This window comes from Macaca thibetana, chromosome 16 (genome assembly GCF_024542745.1).
Source record: "Macaca thibetana thibetana isolate TM-01 chromosome 16, ASM2454274v1, whole genome shotgun sequence".
Classification (NCBI taxonomy): domain Eukaryota; kingdom Metazoa; phylum Chordata; class Mammalia; order Primates; family Cercopithecidae; genus Macaca; species Macaca thibetana.
The window spans coordinates 65,546,890-65,564,827 of record NC_065593.1 but is presented as its reverse complement, the minus strand read 5'-3'; the positions used below and the strand labels follow the sequence as shown (position 1 = coordinate 65,564,827).

The 17,938-nt window shown below is 54.6% G+C and overlaps 1 protein-coding gene across 2 annotated transcripts in view; it reads left to right on the top strand.

Annotated features, from left to right (window-relative positions):
• TTYH2 (tweety family member 2) overlaps positions 1-17,938 on the top strand; it is a 48,684-nt gene continuing 30,746 nt past the window's right edge. For both annotated transcript variants that reach the window (XM_050765733.1, XM_050765732.1), the window contains exons 1-3: positions 1-188; positions 9,063-9,235; positions 17,706-17,817. In XM_050765733.1, coding sequence (XP_050621690.1) covers positions 60-188; positions 9,063-9,235; positions 17,706-17,817 — 414 coding nt within the window. In that variant the 5' untranslated portion in view covers positions 1-59. The remainder of the gene's footprint in view (positions 189-9,062; positions 9,236-17,705; positions 17,818-17,938) is intronic.

The following is a 17,938-nucleotide window of genomic DNA, read 5'->3' as shown; positions in this document are numbered from 1 at the left end:
CCGGGCCGGGAGTTGAGCGCAGCTGCGGCTCAGCGTGTGGATCGCACTCGGGCCGAGCCATGCAGGCGGCGCGCGTGGACTACATCGCTCCCTGGTGGGTCGTGTGGCTGCACAGCGTTCCGCACCTCGGCCTGCGCCTGCAGCCCGTGAACAGCACCTTCAACCCTGGCGACGAGAGTTACCAGGAGGTGAGTTCGCGCCGCCCCAGACCCCAGCCACGCGCGCCCCAAGTCCCCGCACTACCCCCTCTCCCCTCGAGAGCCTGCACTTTCCCACGTGCCTCTCAGACCCCTTCTTTCCCCGCGCAGCCCTTTCCCGTCTCCCCTCTCCCCTTCTCCCCCACCCTCCCAGGCCTGTGGCCCGCGTCCCCTCCTGTCTGGGAACCTGGGGGCCCAGAAGACTGAAGAGATCAGAGTGAAGCGGGCGTGGGGAAGGGAAGGAGGGGCGCGAAACCGCCTGCAGGGACAGGGGCTGAACGCCGAGCGGGCAGGTTGGCGCGGGGTAGGGATAGGGGCATTCGTGTCGGGGTAATCCTGGCGCTCGAGGTGCGGGGATGCTGAGGGGGTGCCCCGGCGTTTTCGACCTTCTGGAGATTCCAAGATGGGGCGCTCTCTTTCCGAGGCTAAGTGGCCTGGGAAAGTTTGGCAGAAACTGAGTAGTCTCCCAAGTCGGTCTCCGCAGCACCCCTCCTCCCCAGTCCTGGCCTGCAGGGTGGGAGTCCCAGCTGGAAGGCTGCAGGGCTGGGGGAAGCGGCGTGGGTCACTTCCCCTCTAGCGCAGAGAACCCACAGCTGCTTGTGCTTGTTCCAGGGAAGGAAGGTGGCCTCCCTCGGCCCATCTCACACTCGTCCTGAGGACCCCCTTGCATTGACAGCCTCTCTGTGTCCCCTGGTCCTAGACTGGCCCGTTCCTGTTCCCCCACACCCCTCTCCCCACCCCACCCCACCTTCTAAGCCCTGAATTTCTGGCCTAGGGCAGCCACTCCCGGCTTCCCCGCCCTTTCCCTACTCTGCTGGCCCTTGGCGGGATTCTGCACCCCACAGACAGGGCCAGGGCTCCCCCAGACCTCCCTACCCGGACAAACAAAGCTGCAGAATCTCCCAGCCTGTCTCAGGTCTGGTCACACCTGCTCTGGCCCCAGTGGCCCACCTGTATCAGTTCCGTGTGTTAGGTCAAAGATTCTGGGGCCAGTGGCCCAGGATGGGGTCCATTTGTTCAGAGCCAGGCGCCCATCTCAGGACTTTGACCCCCAGCGGCCTCTCCCTGTGTCAAGTTCTCCAGATATGGGACAGGTCGGAGCAAAGCAGGGCCTCTTGGAGGGAATCCTGATCCAGTGTGAGGTGCCCAAGTGCCAGTGACAGGGAGTCTAATAATAACCCCTGGCGACCCGGCTGCCATCAGGCCCAGGCAGATGGTGCCTGCCCTACCAGAGGGAGGGGAGCATCAGGACCCCTTCCTGGGGGTCAGTGGGCACTAGCGAGCAAGATGGCAATCAGTGGGCACACCCGCCCTCCCTCCCCCGGACCCTAGCCTGTGGGAGTCCGTGTTCCCTGAGAATGTGACTGCCTGGGGATAGCTCCAGGGAATCTTCCTCTCCCAGAGAATGCATGAAAAGAGGCGGATATGATTTCAGAGACAGCTGTGTGTGTGTGTGTGTGTGTGTGTGTGTGTGTGTGTGTCCCCATCCCACACCCTGTGCCCCAGATCCCACACCCAGGGTCTCCAGCCATAGTTTTCTCCTCTCCACTGGAGGAAATCTAAACTTCTCATTGGTCAGGAAGACCCCTTGGTGGGGCAGGGATGATAAGGGGACTCCCTCAACCTACTGGCCCCAGAGACAGTTCCTATCTGCCCAGCAGCTGTGGCTGGTGGAGCCTGGGCCTGCCCACAGCCCCCTCAGTCCCATGGACAGGTGGCAGTTGAGCCAGAGGAACCTACTTCCAGCCTCTGCCCCTCCTCCCAGGATTCCAGCCCCGGCTCACTTTGTGCTGGGCATCAAATGGTTCCAGAGGGTGTCCCTTCCCATCGGCCACTGCTCCTGGGCAGCTGACACCAGCCCTGCCCACTGGCTCCTGGTCCCGCTCACCCCTCCCCACCACCCAGATCGCTAAGTAGGAGATGAGCGTGGTGGGCCAGGGCCGGAAGTCTGGCTCTGGGTGTTATTTAAGGCGGCTCCTATTTTGGTAAGTTCCCCTGTTGTGACCACAGGTCTCTCCTGGATGTCTTCTTTCCTCCTGAGCACCAGTCACTAACAGAGTCAGGTGGACCGTCAGTCATCCCAGTTCTCAGCAAGCTTGACTGGGGCAAGTGCCGTGCCAGGCGTGGGGTGACCATGGTAACCAAGGCAGCAGGTCTTCAGGAGGAATTCCTGGGGATTCTCCGCAGCTGGGCTCTGGGCTCAGAGCTGTGGCAGACACCACGCAGTTTGAGGTGGGGGCTCTGCCCTCCAGTTGGCTGGGGTGGATTCCCAGTTCTTTCCATGTGTGACCACTGGTAGGTGTCTTAACCTCTCTGAGCCTTGCTCCCTTCATCTGCAAGAATTAGATGAGATATTCCACTTATCATGCCTAGTACAGAGAGCTCATACCACATAACAGGAGCTGATGACGCAGATCGTTTAATGGAGTGGCTGTGAGGTTCAGCAGTGTGTCAGGACAGTACCCTGTGGGGGGATGGAGAGGAGGGAGATCTCTTCCACAGACTCTGATCAGGGGAGACTGAACAAAACGCCTGCAGAAAGGGCTTCAGCTCATGCCCCACATGTTCAAATGCACAGTGCTGGCTGGTGGTACAATGTGTGTGTGTGGTGGGGGCTGGTGCGTGTGCATCAGAGACGAAGCAAGGTTGGAAACAGGCAGGTGCTGGCCTCGTGGGATGTGGGTGGTGCATGGGATTTCAAAGGCAAGGGGGTTCTTGGAAGTGCAGAGATGGTGAAGAGCAGGTCACCTGGTGAGCTGGGATTTCCTGAGCAAATTCAGTGTTCCAGAACCTTCCTCAGGAGGTAGGGGCTCTCACTCACTTTCTGGGGTCTTTAGGAGCTGTGGAAGCCCCCAGTCCTCCTGATAGTTGATCCTCACCCCTTTTCCTGCAGTGAACTTGAGCCCAAGTCCTCACAAAGGCCACTTGGCCTGTGTCACCAGCCTTGTGGGGAGGCTACCCTACGGTCAGCAGAGTCATGAGAGGTTAGCACCAAGGCAGGGCTGTGGATGAGGGCGCCCTGGCCCTGGCGGGCACCCGGCTCTGGGCTGCCAGATGTGGCTGTGTGTCTGGAAGGAAATCAGCCTAGACCTGCAGCCCGAGTCATCTCACCTTTGACAGATGAGGGGGATTGGATTTGGAGATGATTCCTACTCCAAAGAGTTGGTAAAAGGACTGATGAGTTCATGGATTATGAAGCCTGCGGCCAGTGCCTGGCACACCGGAAACTGCCACAATCGCTGCTTGGGAAGGAGAAGACTGCAGCCGGCCAGGTGTCCATTGGGCGGTGTTGGGGACAAGGGAATGGGCACCTGGTACTGAATCCAGCACTGTCTCTCTGAGCAAATGAACAAGGCACTTCAGTGTCCTTGCCTGGGCGTGAGCGCCACCATCACCATCCAGCCAGCCCCTCAGGGGAGACCAGATGCTGATGAGCTCAGTACTTGAAACATCTTAGTAAGCTCCCACAGGCTGTGCAAATGTTAGTTATTGCTACTGTCAACAGGCAGGTGGCCACACGTGTGCTTCCTGTTCCAGCTTCCCTTGCCCGGGATCAGCCGACCAGCCGCTCTTTCAGGACATGTGTTAGGAGGCAGAGGAGATGTTGTTTAATTTTTTGTATATAGGCATGTATTTCCATGCGTTTTCTCTTTGGTTGGTCCGGTTCATAGATTCGCCAAAGTACAGAGTGGAGGGTACAGCGTTGAGAACTAGACCGGAACTACAGGACTTCCTGCTTCTGACTTGGGGGCAGGTCTGAGGAAGAAGGACCAGGCAGCAAGCCCATCCCAGCCGAGATCTGAGAAGAGCCGAGGTTGGGATGAGGAAGCCCCGTGTATCCAGTGTGAATTGAGTCACGGTCATCAGACAGTCATGCCGCGCTGGGAGAGGGCTTAATCTTTCCCAGTGGGCCTGTGGGGGGAGCCTCTCCCTCTAGGTGCTCCTCGTTTCTCTCTCCCAGCCTCTCCCTGAGACCGGCTCACCTCTCTCCATGTCTTCTGGGGACTGGGGCTGTTGTCCCCTCCCCCACCCAGTGCAGAAGGCCCTTGGGTCCAGCTGCCGTGGTCACTGCGGCCCCCAGCTTGGGTCCCAGCTTGGCACTGTCCGCTCTGGGTTTTTCATGACACAGTGACAAATCAGAAATAATTGAAGTCCCTTTAATGAGGGGAGAAGCAGAGCCGGAGCACCAGTGTGGGAGCTGGGGGCCTGGTGTTGCTGTGGGAGAAGGAGGTGGTTGCAGGGCACAGTGGGAGGCGTGGGGTGGCGTGGGAAATTGTCTTGGCAAAACTCTGTCCATCTGAGCAGGGGGACCTGGAAGCAGAACTCTTGGCTCCCTCTTCCATTCCCCTCCACCTCCATGCACACGGGGACATGCGGCGTTAATTAGGAGCAAGAAAATAATTGCCCATTAGAGAGCAGCAGGTGACACCAAGCTGGCCCTGAGAGATGGTGCTGCTGGGGGAGGGGTGGGGAGCCTCCCTGCTCCTCTTTTCCCTCCTCCTTCCTCCTCCCTTGCCCACCTTCCCTCTTCTTTCCTCTTCCCTTCCCACTCCTTTTCCCTCACACCCTCTCACCCTGTCCCACCCACCACCTGTTTTTTCCCAGCACCTAGGCGGGGTTCCCAGGAGGGTTTTGGGAAGTAATTCCCTAACAAAAGACTTCCAAAGGCTGGGCAGGGTGGCTCACGCCTGTAGTCCCAGCAGTTTGGGAGGCCAAGGAAGGAGGATCACATGAGCCCAGGAGTTGGAGACAAACCTGGCCAACATAGTGAGAGCCTGTCTGTATTTTTTTTTTTAACGGAAATTTAAAAAAAAAAAAAAAAAAAGGCCTCCGAGTTTGGGTTTCCCAGGCCTCGCTTTCACTGGAGCTGGACAGCATTATCAGTAACCTAATTGAGGCCAGCTGCCCAGCTTGGAGAGGCCCCAGACCACAGAGGCTCAGCGCCTGCTGAAGGGGGAGATCAAGAGGCTGGAGGAGACTTGAGAGAGCAAAACGGGGTAGCCGGCTGCATCACCCACAGCCTGATCCTTCTCAGATGAGCCTTCCTCGCTGGGTAGGGACACTGGTAGATTCAGGAGCTTCTCCCACTAGTGATAAAATGATAGTGGGGCTGTTCAGGAGGCAAACTCGAAGTAAAGGGTAGCTGGGGGCAGGCTGGACGGTAGCTGGGCTCTAGGCTACACAGGAGGTTTGTCTGGGGCTCCCTTACATTTTTTTGTCATTAGGAATAACTTGGTTGGGCCTGGTGACTCACACCCATAATCTCAGCACTTTGGGAGGCCAAGGCAGATGGATCACTTGAGGTCGGGAGTTCAAGACCAGCCTGGTCCTTTTGTGCGAAAAGTACAAAAAAATTAGCTGAGCATGGTGGCACACATCTGTAATCCCAGCTACTCAGGAGGCTGAGGCAGTAGAATCGCTTGAACCCAGGAGGTGGAAGTTACAGTCAGCCGAGATCATGCCATTGCACTCCAGCCTGGTAACAGAGCAAGACTGCGTCTCAAAAAAAACAAAACAAAACAAAACAAAAATTAGCGGAGAATCGCTTGAACCTGGGAGGCGGAGGTTACAATGAGCCAACATTGCACCACTGCACTCCAGCCTGGTGACAGAGCAAGACTCCATCTCAAAAAAAAAAATACAAAAAAATTAGCTGGGCATGGTGGCACATGCCTGTAATCCCAGCTACTCAGGAGGCTGAGGCAGGGGAATCACTTAAACCCCGGAGGCGGAGGTTGCAGTGAGCCAAGATTGCGCCACTGCCCTCCAGCCTGGGTGACAGAGTGAGACACTGTCTCAAAGAAAAAAAAAACAGGAATAACTTACAGGAAAGGGTGTAATCTTAAGTGTGCAGCTCAATGAATTTATACCCTCGAGCACCTGCGTGCATGGTGTGTGTGTGTGTGTGCAACACCATCCCAATCAAATCGTATTCTGATCCCCCAGAAGCCTCCTTCATGCTCCCTTGAAGGCAGCACCCTCCCAAAGGTAGCGATGATTCGATGATTCACATTTCTCTGGCTGTTGATGAGTATCTCTGACTTTGAACTTCATATAAATTAATCCATACGGTCTCTGCTGTTCCGTGTCTGGCTTTCTCCCTCAACCTGACTTCTGGGATATTCGTCCCAGAAATATCGTCATGTGTGGCTAGTTTCCTTTTCATGGCTGTGTAGTATTCTGAGACTATGACACATGTTCTGTATCTTTTCTCTTGTTGGACGTTTTTGTCCTTTTGAGTGTTGGCTGTGACTGCTGTGTGAAGCTGCTGTGAACATTTGTGTGTCTTCAGAGGGACACAGCCCTCCTTTCTGTAAAGCAGAATTGCTGGGTCATGGCATGCATATTGCACAATGGTTTGCAAATTGTTTTTTGGCTTGGTTTGGGGTTTTTTTGGGGGGGGGTTGAGTTATTTTTTTTAAGGGTATGTTGTTGCCTAGCCCAGGCTAGACTCAAACTCCTGGGCTCAAGTGATCCTCCCATCCCAGCCTCCCAGTAGCTGGGATTACAAGTGCATGCCACCAGGCCTCGCTGGTTTACAAATGGTTGGGAGGATCCCTGGGCTTTAGCGGAGGGCCCTCAGGGGCTACCAAGGGGCGGCCAGGACAAAACGTGACATTTCTATCCATTCCTTATTCAGATGGAGCTCTGTGTTTCAGGGCTCTGCTAAGCAAGTCAGTTCGAAGAAAACGTTAAGCTATTGGAAAAAGTTTGAGAATTGCTGTGTGCTGCCCAGACTTTAATGGAATATATATTGCCTGGGATCATCTCTAGAGGCGGGTCTGATTCACTGGTTTCAGGGTGGGGCTTGGGATTCTGCACCTCTGACAAGCTCCCAGAAGATGTCAGGGCCACAGGTCATGGGCTGGTAAACTTCACTTTGAGGAAAGAGGCTCTCAACTCCCAGCTATCTTGGCCTCCTCTGCCTTGGCCTGGGCTGTAGGGCCCTCTGGCGAAGGGGCATGGACTGAGGACCAGAAGAGGGGCAGTGACTTTCCACCATCTCTTTCTACCCCTGGGCTTGCTGGGGTCAGTCCCAGGGACAGGCTCTGCTCATGAGTGGTCCAGGCAGGGAGAGCCCCAGCCCCAGCCCCCTGTCACACAGTGAAGTCTTTGGGAGAAGGAGGTGCCCAGATCTACTGGGCCTTGGCTTCCCAGCTGCCACTTTTTTTTTTTGGGGGGGGGGGGGGGGACAGGATCTCCCTCTGTCACCCAGGCTGGAGTGTAGTGGCACAATCATGGTTCACTGCAGCCTCAACCTCCCAGTCTCAAGCGATCTTCCCACCTCAGCCTCCTGAGTAGCTGAGACTACAGGCACATGCCACCATGCCCAGCTAATTTTTATTTTTTATTTTTTTGTAGAGACAGAGTCTCCCTATATTGCCCAGACTGGTCCTGAACTCCTGGGCTCAAACAATCCTCTCACCTTGGCCTCTCAAAGTGCTGGGATTATAGGCGTGAGCCACCACACCTGGCATAAAGCCACATTTTAAGTCAAACCCATCTGTTCCCCTCCCAAGTGAGCCATCTCTCCTGCCTTTTCCTGGGCTGCCCCCACCACTTCAGCTGAGAAGTCTGTCAGCCAAGAGTGACCAGCAGAGCAGCCCGTGCCAGAGGCCCGAAGGTCTGCCCGCGTCTCACAGGGCTAGCAGCATGGCCTCCAGTAGGTGTCTGTCCCCCCGGAAAACTGCCCCAAAGCCTCGGACTGCAGAGCCCGGCCCTGGTTTGTCGGGGCTGTCTCCGTGTGTGCCTGCCGCTGCACTAGTCTCATCTCCCCCTTAGACCGCAGGGTCCCGGAGTCCCACTTGCTGCCGATGGCCACCTCCTGCATAGGGCTCCCTGAAACAGGCTTTCCTAGGCAGCCCCCCTGGGGCACTAGGGATTCGGGACCAGGAACCCCTATCGGGGGTGCATGAGAGGCAGGGACGGCTGTCAGCTCAGGAGACTGACTTAGAGCCAGGTCCAGCCCTGGCTGGCAACCGCCAATCTCAGTGCCATCTGGTGCCCATCTGGCAAAATCAAGAGATGAGTGAGCAGAGAGTGGCACCGGGCCTCCTGATAGACAGTGGCTCCCATTGCAGGACCCCGAGGTGCTAGGCAGGCCTCAGGCCCCTCCGACCCCCTCAGAATTCTGGCTTTGCTGCTGCTGGCCCTGGAGGTTCAGCTGTCCCTGTTGGGGTGCAGTGGAAGGGACTCCATAAGTTGCCTATCCTGACTGTCCCGCCCCCTCACGCATCCCCCAAGCATGGAGCTGGCTTCTCGATTCTCAGGATGGACCCAATACCTAGAACAAGCTCTTCACATTCTGGGTAAAGGATGATGCCCAGACTGGGACAGTGGGGTCCTTGCATGGAAGAGGCCTGTCCTTCCAGGCCCTGTCTCAGTGGCACTCAGCGCCCAAGGCCTCTAGGTACTCTGGTCCTGGACGGCATCCCTCTCCTTGCCTGTCTCCCTAAGCCATAGAGCTCACCACCCACAGCCCTGCCTGCCCGCCGGGGATTCCTGCCTTATCTCCTGAGTGACTCAGACTCTTCATCAGCAGGACCTGGTCCTTATCTTCATCCAGGGTCTGAACCAGAAACTGGACACCAGATCTGACACCCTTCCCTCACTGACCACCAGGCCCACCACTTGGCCTCGTGCCCTCCATTACTCCCACCCAAGTGCCTTAGCGCCGGGCCCTCTGTTGACAGAGTAGGAACTTGAACCATAGGTGGAGCTTGGAAGGATGGATGAGAGACACAGCTCAGCTCTGGTCCTATCTGCAGCCCAGGCGGTGGGGCACTCAGGGCTCGAGGACAGGGCACTTCCAGAGCCCCGCACTGCAGGGATGAAGAGTGACAACAGGCCTCTGCTCTCTTCCAGTCGCTGCTGTTCCTGGGGCTGGTGGCTGCAGTCTGCCTGGGCCTGAACCTCATCTTTCTTGTGGCTTACCTGGTCTGCGCGTGCTGCTGCCAGCAAGACGATGCGGTACAGACCAAGCAGCGCCACTCCTGCTGCATCACCTGGACAGCCGTGGTGGCCGGGCTCGTCTGCTGGTGAGTGTCCCTGGGCTCTGGGCCTGGGGTATGTGACTCACTCTGCAAGGGGCCAGAGACTGTCTGGCCATGTTCTCCTGACTGAGCTCTGGCTACCTTGATGGAAAAGCTTGTCCCCAAATGAATGTTGTCCCTTTTCTTACCAAGCATCAGGAATCAGATGCCCGGGGTGGTGATGGGGTCTCCAGAAAGGTCTCCCAAGTGGCCCCCCAAACCCTGCCCCAATGTGAGTTTGTCCTGTGCCCAGCAGCCTTGCAGGCAGCATTTCTGCACCGACACTGGGCATCTCCAGTCTGTGTCCCTGTCCCCTGCCAGCTGCTGCCCTGGGTCTGTGAGATCAGAAGATAATCTGACTCCAGCACAAACCAATTCCATCTTCTTGTAAGATCAATAGCCTTTAATGTCATTAGCCAGTTCTTCTTTGCTTTGGATGAGGAGGTGAGAATTTCTTTTATTTATTTATTTATTTATTTATAAGATGGGGTCTCACCCTGTTACCCAGGCCAGAGTGCAGTGGTGTGATCACAGCTCACTGCAGCCTCAAACTCCTAGGCTCAAGCAATCCTCCCACCTCAGCCTCCCAAGTAGCTGGGACTACAGGTGCACACCACCATGCCTGGGTTTTTTGTGTTTTTTGTTTGTTTGTTTGTTTTTGGTAGAGACAAGGTTTCATCGTGTTTCCCAGGCTGATCTCAAACTCCTGAGCTCAAGTGATCCACCTACCTCAGCCTCCAAAAGTGCTAGGATTACAGGCGTGAGCCACCACACCTGGGCTGAGATTATGTTGCTCAGGCTGGTCTTCAACTTCTGACTTCAGACACTGCTCCCCACTCAGCCTCCCAAAGCACTGGGATTACAGGCATGAGCCACCATGCTGGGCCTTAAAGTGAGGATTTATAATTCCCATAGCAGGAGTCCGTACCCAGCCCACCACACTGCCTAGCCACTCCACCCCAGCCAGCGTCCACAGGCATGCTGGCTGTTTTCAGGAGTTGTTGCATTTTTCTTGTTTTTAAATCTATAGAGGCTTTTCCAAAAGCCTCTAGTGTCCACACAGAGATGCTTCTTGGGTGTCGTCACCCCAAAGAGTAGAGTCTCCCACTACCCGGCAGCAGGCTGGCAGCCAGGCAGGTCCTGGTCAGCCTGGGGGTGAGGATGCCTGGGCTTTCATACCCAGGCAGCTCACCTTGCCACTGCGATTTTCTTCTCTGTTGGAAGATGTTCTTGATCTCGTCCTGCCTGTAGTGTGAGGCTCACCTAAGCCAAAACGCAGGCGAGACGCTAAAGCAGCCTTGTGGGGCGGACAAAGCTCTAAGCACAAGGAAGGGGATCAAGGCTGCTGCAATACATGGCCGGGGCTAAAATAAGAGACTCAGAGGACAGAGTTCTGGACAGGCCGAGAGGTCATAGACGAGTGTGGTTCCCAGTAGACTGGAAGAGCTTTGAGAAGTGACTGTGGTGTTAAAAATCCTCCTGCATGGCCGGGCAGTGGCTCACGCCTGTAATCCCAGCACTTTGGGAGGCTGAGGCGGGTGGATCACCTGAGCTCAGGAGTTCGAGATCACCTTGGGCAATGTGGTAAGACCTCACCTCTACAAAAATGAGCCAGGCCTGGTAATGCGTGCTTGTAGTCCCGACTGAGGCAGGAGGATGATGAGCCCAGGAGGCGGATCGTGATCGCTCTCCCGCACTCTAGCCTGGGTGACGTGAGACCCTGTCTCTTACACACAACAGTTACACACACGACAAACTTGTTTTTGAAGAATACTTTGGAACGGTAAGAATGGCATGAGGAGTCCCTTCTTCCAATAAGGAAGGATTATCAGCAGTGTAGGGGAATCTCAAAGTGGAAGGAATGTGCATGGCAGGATCCGTCCCACAACATTCTGGGCGTTACTTGTACTAGGCAAGAGGGCACCAGCAGTAAGAAAACAGGCACCAAGTCTGCTTTCATGATCTGTCAGCAGAGGCTGAGAACTGTGCACCAGTTTGCTTTGAATCATTACAACTAAGGAGAGAGGGCCGGGCGTGGTGGCTCATGCCTATAATCCCAGCACTTTGGGAGGCCAAGGTGGGTGGATCACTTGAGGTCAGGAGTTCGAGACCAGCCTGACCAACATGGTGAAACCCCATCTCTACTAAAAATACAAAATTAGCCAGGTGTGGTGGCGGGTGCCTGTAACCCCAGCTACTTGGGAGGCTAAGGCAGGAGAATTGCTTGAACCTGGGAGATGGAGGTTGCAGTGAGCTGAGATTGCACCACTGCATTCTAGCCTGGGTGACAGACTCTGTCTCAAAAAAAAAAAAAGAAAAAAGAAAAAAAGTAAAGAAAAACCAAAAAACTAAGGAGAGAGCTCTGAAGGAAAGGAGCAGGCATAGAAGTGGATGGCCCACCTGAGTCCAGGCGTTGCTGGGTGACAAGGGCACCCAAACCCATAGGATGAGAAGGCATTAACTTGGCAAAGGTGGGGGCAGGGGAGGCGGAGACACCTCCAGGCAGAGGGAAGAGAAACGTGCAAAGGCCCTGAGGCGGGAGCAAGCATGGGGCTAAAGGAAGCCAGTGTGGCCAGAGCAGAGGGAGCAGATGAGGGGGTTGGGGGCACTGCCAAGGGTCGGGGTGAGCAGTGAGTGGCAGTGGGATGGGGAGAGTGTCATGGGGTCGGAAGACACGGGGAAGATGGGATCCAAACCATGGAACAACTCATAGGCTTTGTCGGGGGTTGGGGTCTTTATTCTAAGAGTCAGGGGAGCCACTGCAAGGGCTCTGCAAAGAGGTAGGGTCACCGGATAACTCGGATTGAATGGAAGCAAGGCTGGAGGGAGTATTCGGAACAGCGGGACTTGAATGCGAAGAAATGGCCGCTGGGCCACTGAAGAGCTCAGAGGCCTAATGAGGGCAGTGAGCGACCCTGGGATTAGCAACAGCAGGAGCCACCACCACCTGCAGGCCAGAGGGACAGAGGGAGAGGCTATGTCACCAGCGAAGTTGGAGCCACACAGCCTGCCTATCAGCGGCTGCAGAACGAGGGGAGCAGGGCCCTGGCTGCCTTACCACCACCTCCGGTCTCCTACCAGCACCTCCATCAGCAGAAGCCAGCTGCCAGGGGAGCCGGAGACATTCAGTGTGAGGGATCAGCCCCCTGTGATGGAGAACAGGGCAGGGGACAGAGGAGGGACAGGTCCAGGCAGAGGGTCGCATAGACGTGGGCAAGAGTGAAACTCAGGCCATCAGGGAGGCCCAGTTGGAGAGCGGCGGGCTTACACCCACGCGTGGGCAGTGACCAGAGGGGAGTGCACAGAGGAAGAGTCGGCCAGGGAGGTTCAGGGAGGAGCTGCTGAAGTTGATCTGCAGGTTTCTGGCTTAAGCCCCAAGATGGGGTGGCGGTGCCATCCTCCAAGGCACGGGACATTGGCGGGGATCCGGAAGAGCAGCAGACGGTCACAGTTTGGTTGTACACAGATTGAGTTTAAGGTGCCTTTGAAACATCCAAGCGGAGTTGGAGTTATAAAGCCAGGATCATGAGGGTGGCCAATGTGGAAGTCGCACACACAGGTGGCCTGCTGTAGGAAGCACAGAGTGAGAAGGGGGCTGGGGCCAAGCCTGGAGGAAGCACAGTGTTTCATGGCTGGGACGCAAAAGGTGCCTGTGAAGGAGACCAGGAAAGAGTGTCCCACCAGGAAGGGCCGGGAGTGCCACAAGGGCACAGGAGTCACGGGGCGGCGTGTTCCAGGAAGAGGACCCAGGCTGACGACTGCGTGTGGGAGAGGGGTTGGGAAAAGCCCTCAGGTATAGTGGCAGGGGGGTCATTGGTCACCTTCATTGGAGCTGTGTCCACTGGGACACAGGAACAGCCAGATTGGTGAGTTATGGGAGGGGCAGGAAGGAGAGTCGGGACAGCAGCAGGAGAAGGGATGGAGGTAAAGGCTGGGGGACTGAGGTGGGAGGACAGATGAGCTCTGCTGATATGGTTCCACCTGAAAGTGGGGGATTGAATCCACAGAAGACCAACAAGGGGTTCCTGAAAAAGCAAAAGGGATACGAGGATACACCTCTTAGTGCTCCTCTATTTTAGGGGGAGGGTAGTGATTTTATATTGGGGAAAGAGTGGTGTGAACACACCGGGGGAAGGCAACACCACCAACTCACTTATTCTTGTCAAGCAGAACAGTTTTTCCCATGGCCCAGGCGGGACCAATGACCCCAGGAGGGACCAGGAGACCCTCATTAAACAGCCAAGGCGATTTCTTTTTTTTTTTTTTTTTTTTTTTGAGGTGGAGTCTCATTCTGTCGCCTAGGCTGGAGTGCAGTGATGCGATCTCAGCTCACTGCAACCTCTGCCTCCCAGGTTCAAGAGATTCTCCTGCCTCAGCCTCCCGAGTAGCTGGGATTACAGGCACTCACCACCATGCCCGGTTAATTTTTGTATTTTTAGTAGAGACAGGGTTTCGCCATGTTGGCCAGGCTGGTCTCGAACTCCTGATCTCAGGTGATCCACCCGCCTCAACCTCCCAAAGTGCTGGGATTACAGGCTTGAGCCCCAAGGTGATTTCTGATCCCCAAAGATGAGGCGTAATTTCACAGCCCCTCCTGGGCCATCACTGATAAACCCACAGGGCCCGAGAGAATGAGAAGGTTGGGAAAGCCCTGGCTTCATATTGAATCCCCGGAAAACACTAAATCCTGGCTCAGAGAGCTAGAAAAGGATGAACACGAGTCGACAAAAGGGCTTCTCAGAGCACAATACAATTGGTTCATTTTCTTTTAAATAAAGTTACAAATTGGAGGATCATGGAAAGACAATTCATGTAATGTATGAATATCTCAGCTGAGCGCTCGGTGAAGCTCCTCACCTCTGTGTGGATACCGTGGAAAAAACAGGTTGCATTTTGCATGATGGTGCATTTGACTGGGTTCAAAGCTAGTTACACAACTCTGGCTGAATCCGATGAATATTGACTTAATGCAGTGGATTTCTAAACTGCAGAGGGGGTGTGTGAGAGAGAGAGACAGAGACACGTGATTCATGCAGGAACCTCATTTTTTTTAATGTCTCCCGCCCCCCATCTTGGATGATGCAGGAACCTCATTTTAAAAGGCACATTCCCAGACCACACTGATGGAATGGGCCGGGCTGCTTATCCGCATTTAACAGGCTCCCCAGGTGATTCTGTTCCTGTGGTCCGAGGACCACATCCTGAAAAACACTGAATTAGGAGTCGAGGGCGCCCTGGAGGGAGGTTTCTTTTTTTCCTTTTTTTTTTTTTTTTTTTTTTTTTTTGAGATGGAGTTTGCTCTGTCGCCCAAGCTAGAGTGAAATGGTGCAATCTTTGCTCCCTGCAACCTCCTCCTCCCGGGTTCTAGCCATTCTCCTGCCTCAGTCTCCCGAGTAGCTGCGATTACAGGCACGTGCCACCATGCCCAGCTAATTTTTGTATTTTTAGTAGAGACGAGGTTTCACCACGTTGGCCAGGCTGGTCTCAACTCCTGAGCTCAGGTGACCCACCCGCCTCGGCCTCCCAAAGTGCTGGGATTGGGATTACAGACGTGAGCCACTGAGCCCGGCAGGAGGTTTCTATCACAGCCCTCCAGGGGGTTCCATCCTAGATCCTGTCTTGTTTAAAGAACAAAAGAACAAATATAAGTGTGGACGTGTACATTCACATCCCCCCACCCCAAACCAAATGAGCATTTTGGATGAAAACTCAGGAGGCTGCTTAATCAGTCTTCAGATGGTCTCAAGTGGTGCGGGTCAGATGGAATATGATGGATGACAAGAGTCAAGATTTGAAATGATTTGTTCATGCTGGAATGTTGGACTAAAACCAACTAGATGAGATTTCACAGGGATAAAGTTCTGCTTTTGGTTAAAACAAAACAAAAATCAATACAGCACTATAGGAAGGAGGAGAGACTGGGCTTAACAGCAATTCTTGGGAAGAAATTCAGGGGCTGTTTGTAGACCACAAGATCGGCAGAGGGGGGAGCGGAGCGGGGAGCGGAGGGGGAACCAGGGTGGGCGCAAGTTAGCTCAGTGCCCCTGGAAGTGGAGGACCTAAGGCATGAGCCCCACTGCGCTCAGAACTGATGAACAACCTGGACTTGAGTGACCCACTCAGGCCACATTTAAGAGTGACATTAACCAATCATCTAGAGGACGGTGATGGCATGGGCAAGGGTCTGGAGACCTTAGCCCCAAGCAGGACACCTGTCCCACTTGGAGAGCACGAGGTGAGCGGGTTATGAAGAAGCCAGGTTCAGCTGTCTGATGGGGCACCATGCAGAATTGGAAACTTCTTCCAGGCTGTCCTAGAAGACAAACGAAGATCCAGCGGATGAGTGGCTTAAGGAGGCAGGTGTCATCTCAGTAGAAGAAGGAACATTCTATAAGCTGAGACTAGGCCGGGCGCAGTGGCTCAAGCCTGTAATCCCAGCACTTTGGGAGGCCGAGACGGGTGGATCACGAGGTCAGGAGATCGAGACCATCCTGGCTAACATGGTGAAACCCCGTCTCTACTAAAAAAAAATACAAAAAACTAGCCGGGCGAGGTGGCGGGCGCCTGTAGTCCCAGCTGCTCCGGAGGCTGAGGCAGGAGAATGGTGTAAACCCGGGAGGCGGAGCTTGCAGTGAGCTGAGATCGGGCCACTGCACTCCAGCCTGGGCGACAGAGCGATACTCCGTCTCAAAAAAAAAAAAAAAAAAAAGCTGAGACTTCACAGTGGAAGAACAGACTGTCACATGGGTGGCCTGTGGGGGAAAGGGTGGAGGATGTCGAGGGAGTCCACAATCCCTGGAGGTGTCAAGAGAGACCCAAGGTCAGCACTGAGTGTGTGATCTCAGTAGACCTCAGCGCTTCCCAGGCCCACCTGTGTCAGAATCCCCTGGGGGCTGGTAAAAGTGCAGGTACCTGGGCCCTCCTCAGACCTACTGCATCAGCATCCCTAGGGCTGGCTACAGTCTCCCACCTTTTGGAGTCACAGGACTGGAGGACGGTATTTTCCTATTGCCCGAATAAAATGTCCTGTAGAGCCAGCTTGCCAGGGACCCTGAACCTTCACCTCCCCACCCCCAGCCCCACCTGCCAGAATGTGAGTTGTCATCTGCCTACTCAACACGGCCCCCAGGAAAGAGATCCTCAGCTATAGTCAAAAACCTGCTCTCCATACATGTTTATAGCAGCTGTATTCAGAATTGCCAGAACTTGGAAGCAACGAAGATGTCCTTAATAGGTGAATGGATAAATTGTGGTCCATCTGGATGATGAAATATTATTCAGCACTGAAAAAAATGAGTTACCAAGCCAGAAGAAGTCACGGAGGAATCTTAAATCCCTATTACTAAGTGAAAGAAGCCAATCTGAAAATGTTCCACACTGTATCATTTCAACTCTATGGCACTCTGGAAAAGGGAAAACTAAGGATTAAGGCCAGGTGCAGTGGCTCACGCCTGTAATCCCAGCACTTTGGGAGGCCGACGGGGCGCGGCGGTGGGGTGGGGTGGGGATCACCTGAAGTCAGGAGTTTGAGACCAGCCTGGCCGACGTGGTGAAACCCCAACTTTACTAAAAATACAAAAAATTAGCTGGGCGTGGTAGCACGTGCCTGTAGTCCCAGCTACTCAGGAGGCTGAGGCAGAAGAATCGCTTAAACCCAGGAGGCGGAGGTTGCAGTGAGCCGAGATCACGCCATTGCACTCCAGCCTGGGCAACAGAGCAAAACTCCATCTCAAAAAAATAAAAATAAAGGGATTACAGGGGAGGGGGGACTTAATGGGCAGAGCACAGAGGAATTTTAGGGCAGTGAAACTACCCTGTATGATATGGTAAAGGTGGACACATCATTTTTTCATTTTTTTAAATTTTTTGCAAAGGTAGGATGTCACTATGTTGCACAGGCTGGTCTCCAACTCCTGAGCTCAAGCGATCCACCCGCCTCAGCCTCCCCAAGTGTTGGGATCACAGGCGCGAGTCACTGCACCCAGCCAATGCATGTCTTTATCCATATGTCCAAACCTATAGAATGTGCAACGCTGAGAAGAAACCTTACTGGAAGCTGTGGGCTCTGGGTGACGACGGTGTGTCCATCTGGGCTTATCGCTTGTAACGGATGTGCCACTCTGCCGCAGGATTTTCGAGTAGAGTAGGAGGCTGTGCATGTGTGGGGCAGCAGATATATGGGAACTCTCTACTTTCCACTTAATTTTGCTGTGAACCTAAAACTGCTCTAAAAACAAGGTTTGTTTTGTTTGGAGACAGAGTCTAGCTCTGTCACCCAGGAGGGAGTGCAGTGGCGCAATCTTGGCTCACTGCAACCTCCATCTCCTGGGTTCAAGCAATTCTATGCCTCAACCTCCTGAGTAGCTGGGATTACAGGCATGAGCCACTGCACGCAGCCCTAAGCTTATTTTTTAATATAAACAAACATTCTCCTCTGCGTATCACCTCTAACCTCTGTTTGGGATCTTGCTTGTAGTGCTGCAGTGGGCGTTGGTTTCTATGGAAACAGCGAGACCAACGATGGGGTGTACCAGCTGATGTACTCCTTGGAAGACGCCAACCACACCTTCTCTGGGATCGATGCTCTGGTAAGGCTCCCGGGCAGCTGGCCGGGTACAGGCACAGCCCACAAGGTCAGTGTGGTCAGAGTAAGGGCCCCCGTCAGATCCCAGCTGGCTCAGCTACACACAGAGGGGGTGTGGTGCCCGA